Below are 4636 nucleotides of genomic sequence, written 5' to 3' on the forward strand. Positions count from 1 at the left end.
TCTATTACACCGCATTGGCTTTTGAATATAAGGTCTTACTTGAACAATCTCATATCCGATTTTAACAGTACTAGGAATTTTTGGTGAAGAAAAAGTCAAGAAACACAATCCGGTCTTTGTTCGCGCATTCCCATCTTTTTTGGTCATGCAATTTACGTCTACTACGTTTTGATCATTCATGGCATCAAGAATTTCGCTTTCTTCCATTGTCCTCAAATCCCTGTGAAAGATTACTCCCTTACAGGTATTTGGGCCAACAGGAATAGTTACTTTTACTGTAATGTCATGAATCTGCGTCAGTTTAAGTAAATCATAAATCTGAGACTTAAATTGCACTTTCACAAGGAGGCTGCCATCTCGCAATTTACGGACAAAATCAAACCCGCCTTCCACTTGACCATCAAGGACCTTCTTAATGATAAAGGGGTTGACGTTCTGCAAGGATTGATTTTCATTTATGCAACGGATGTTCACGCACCTAGCGTTCTGGGGAGGGATATCAATGTGTCGTCTGGGTCGGTCATTGGTCGGGGTTCCATTACTGGTCAAAGTGGTCTTAGAATGGTTCTGAGTCGCCCCTCCTCCTTGGGGAGGAGGAAGGGTAGCCGGGGTATCAATCATGTTGGGTGTCGGACCAGGTCCGAACCCTGGGCCAAAGCCCGTTGTCCTGAGAGGACTACCTTTCCCTTAACTATTGTTATCAACCTATTCCCAATAGCTAAGAGAGGATAATAAAAAACAAGTCTTTCTGTTAAGCGTCCTCACCCCCCCTTAGCGGAAGCCTGGTTGCGTTCTCCAGTACCAACTAAGGGATCGGAGTTGTATGTAAGACACCTTCCTACCGCCGAACCTGCCTAGTGCGAGGGACGGTAAGTTAATGCCCACCCCCCCAAGCGAATACAGGAGCTCACAAGGAGACTCCTGTAGATTCAGGAAAGTCACACAGGAATATGGAAAAAATTTAGGGGGAGAGAAAAGTTGCGCCCAAAGGACGCCCCAGACTACTGGGCCTCCCTACCCAGGGGTCACAGCCCGTAAGGGCTACCCTGGGGTAGAAGAGAGCTGCGGGTCTGGGGTGGGGGCTGACTACTCCTACTTGTAGTCTCGTGTCACCTTCAAAATAAAGCACTGAAGGTGCAGGCAAAGCACAAAAAACTGTAAATACAGTACTTTACTTTATTCTCCTACTTTAATGAACAAAGAAACAATAATATCTAGCGAGACTAGAAGCCTCTCGAGTAGAGACTAGAAGAACTAGAACTAGAAGATGGGGCGAAGCACATCACTACAATGCAGCTGTTCACATGTGGGATGTTTGGACGCGTGACATATCCTGGCCAGATAAGAGCTTGATTCTGTAGATTGTAGTTTGGCCATTTGGCTTTAGGAGAGAGTTTGTGTGTGTGTGTGTGAGGTGTTCTGTACCTCCCATGCAATATTTGCAATCCTTTATTTTTTGTTTGCAGTGAATTCAATCTGCAATTGTGTTAGTGTCAACTGTACACAATTATATATTTATTTATATCATTATTACAATATATAATATATTTATTTATATCATTATTACAATATATGATATATTTATTTATATCATTATTAATATAATATATAATTACAATTATATTTTGTAACACAATTATATATCTATTGATTTTCCAAAGTTATTATAAAAAGAGTAATAAAAAAGAGTACAGGGATGGTCATAACGCAATATTTTCAATGGCAGTATTCTAGAGCTAATGAATGCAATTTGATAACTAAGGAAGAACCATGAGCAGCCAACTACTTATCTCTGAAGCAAAATTGTGTGACGGCAGAGTCCAATCACGTAAGTTCCATGGGGTCAAAGGGGAAGGAAACACCTCCGTGTCTCGGAGCAGACTGATTGATTGTTCCTACAATACAGTGTACGCACAGTATGTGCCAAATTACCATACGGATTGTTTTGTCAAGAAAATCAGTGCGACCACTCGTTTAGTGGCACAATGATAAAATGAGTGATATCCCTCTCTCTCTCTCTCTCTCTCTCTCTCTCTCTCTCTCTCTCTCTCTCTCTCTCTCTCTCTCTCTCTCTCTCTCTCTCTCTCTCTCTCTCTCTCTCTCTCTCTCTCACTTACAGCTGACAGAGGCCGGGCCGCCTCGTGCATATAGCCCTTGTGTGCATGTATGTGTGTTTGCTTGTGTGTATGTGTGTGTGTTTGTGTGTATGTGTGCGTGTTTGTGTGTATGTGTCTTTGCTTGTGTGTATGTGTGTGTGTTTGTGTGTATGTGTGCGTGTTTGTGTGTATGTGTGTGTGTTTGTGTGTATGTGTGCGTGTTTGTGTGTATGTGTGTGTGTTTGTGTGTATGTGTGTGTATTTGCTTGTGTATATATGTGTATGTATGTTTCTTTGTGTGTATGTGTGTGTGTTTGCTTTTGTGTATGTGTGTGTGTTTGCTTGTGTGTATGTGTGTGTTAGCTTGTGTGTATGTGTGTATGTTAGCTTGTGTGTATGTGTGTGTGTTTGCTTGTGTGTATATATGTATGTGTGTTTGTTTGTGTGTATATGTGTATGTGTGTTAGCTTGTGTGTATATGTATGAGTGTTTCTTTGTGTGTTTATATGGGTATGTGTGTTTGATTATGTGTATGAGTGTGTGTTTGCTTGTGTGTGTACGTGTGTGAGTATGTATATGAGTGTGTTTGCTTGTGTGTATTTTTGTGTGTGTGTGTGTGTTTGCTTGTGTGTATGTGTGTGTGTTTGCTTGTGTGTATGTGTGTGTGTATGTGTGTGTGTGTGTTTGCTTGTGTGTATGTGTGTGTGTATGTGTGTGTGTTTGCTTGTGTGTATGTGTGTGTGTTAGCTTGTGTGTATATGTTTGAGTGTTTGCTTGTGTGTTTATATGGGTATGTGTGTTTGCTTCTGTGTATAGGTGTGTGTTTGCTTGTGTATATCTGTGTATTTGTTTATGTAGACGTGTGTGAGTGTGTTTGTGTGTGTAGTAAATCCTATGGTATTATCTCCAAAGGTATGGGATGTTACACATGTAATGGGCCAGGCTATCCACAAGATACATTACTGTCAAAATTATGGTGAAAAGCGTGAGAAAGGAAAAATCTCGTCGCTTGGACCTTTGAGCTAAAATGACTCACTGGATCATTTAACTTCAATTCAGGAATATTGAGAAGAAAGGACAATGGTCATCAATAAGAGGTGAAGGAGGAATGTAGGAGGGAAGAGGGAGGAGGAAGGGGAAGATAAGGGAGAGGGGGGTGGGATGGAGGAAGGGAAGGAGAAGAGAAAGAGGGAGTTGGAAGGGGAAGAGAAGGGGGAGAGGGGTGGGAAGGAGGAAGGGAAGGAGAAGGGAAAGAGTGAGGAGGAAGGGGAAGATGAAGGGGAGGGGGGTGGGAGGGAGAAGGGAAAAGGGAAGATAAGAGGGAGCGGAATGAGAAAGAAGAAGGGAAAGAGGGAGGTGGAAGGGGAAGAGAAGGGGGAGGGGGGTGGGGGGTGGGAAGGAGGAAGGGAAGGAGAAGGGAAAGAGGGAGGAGGAAGGGGAAGATAAGGGGGAGTTAAAATATAAATGGATTCATATTTTTTTTATCTTAATTAATTTGATTTAATTTAATCATAATTGTTTAATGTTGCAAATGATTTATCAATTGATGATCCACTCTAAACAGTGGATTAAACTAAATGAATGATAATTATCTAAAAAAATAATAATAATAAATAAAAGTTGTAAGAAAAGTAGGAATACAGAAGTGGCAAATAGGAAAAAGCCAAGAAAACAGAACATATTCACCCAATTTTATTGATATGAAAAACAAGATATCGAGACTCTTGAAACACGCAACAGAGATTTCCTTTCCCTTCAGAACTAATTCCGTTACGGAACCTATTACGCCACAGGACAAAATAGGTTCAGAAAAAATCAAACACATGTTCATGGGCAGTCTACACGTTCCCGGTCTCCCCAAAGAGGCTGTGAGGCAAAATAGGTATAGGTATTATCTATTGAGTATTAAGTGCAAATGATTCAATATCATCTAATAAGTATATGCGAGTACTCAGTGCAAAGGGGGTTCTCAGGTACATGGCCTTGGACCCTCACTTGTAGAGGAAATACTTGAACATTAACATGAAGCTCAAATGAGCAAATCTCTTTGTCCCGTTGGGAATGAAATGAGTAATAAACATGTAATAAACATAAAGCTTATTCTTTGGGTAAAGGTACCAGAGGTCTTTCTGCTTTAGAAAAGTAACATAAGGTAAGGAGATGGCATGCATTGCTAGTATCATTCAAGAAAAGGTTATACTAATACTTATAGATATGCTCATATATGATCATGTATCTATAGGGATATGAAGGGATAGACAGGAAACATATGAAAATATACATTTGCTGATGTTTTATCTTCTTGAGGGAAAACAAAACAGATAAAGTTGAAAGAAAACTACACTATTTCCTTCTCCATTTTCTCTTCCTCTCCAAAAGACAAACACAATTTCTGACGAAAAGTCTTTAGAGCTCACTGGTTGCTCCCTTCCGAGGGCGAGCTAACACGGCAAGGGTCACGCCCCTAGGCCGCACCTGAAGAATGGTCCTTGGCGGCTGCTAGTTTAAGATTGTCCCTGCTTGATACTTGGGGAGGCTCG

At 41.0% G+C, this 4636-nt stretch overlaps 1 protein-coding gene across 1 annotated transcript in view; it reads right to left on the minus strand.

Moving 5' to 3' along the window:
- Positions 1–3775: 3775 nt before the first annotated feature.
- The window catches only part of LOC122248383 (uncharacterized), a 16333-nt gene continuing 15472 nt past the window's right edge, over positions 3776–4636 (minus strand). Inside the window, exon 15 of the mRNA XM_086535520.1 lies at positions 3776–4636. This exon is cut by the window's right edge and continues 347 nt beyond it. Within this exon, the coding sequence (XP_086391646.1) occupies positions 4561–4636 (76 nt within the window). The 3' untranslated portion in view covers positions 3776–4560.

The sequence above is a fragment of the Penaeus japonicus genome, unplaced genomic scaffold, assembly GCF_977035675.1.
Source record: "Penaeus japonicus unplaced genomic scaffold, GWHDUDI00000001_assembly GWHDUDI00001198, whole genome shotgun sequence".
NCBI classification, from domain to species: domain Eukaryota; kingdom Metazoa; phylum Arthropoda; class Malacostraca; order Decapoda; family Penaeidae; genus Penaeus; species Penaeus japonicus.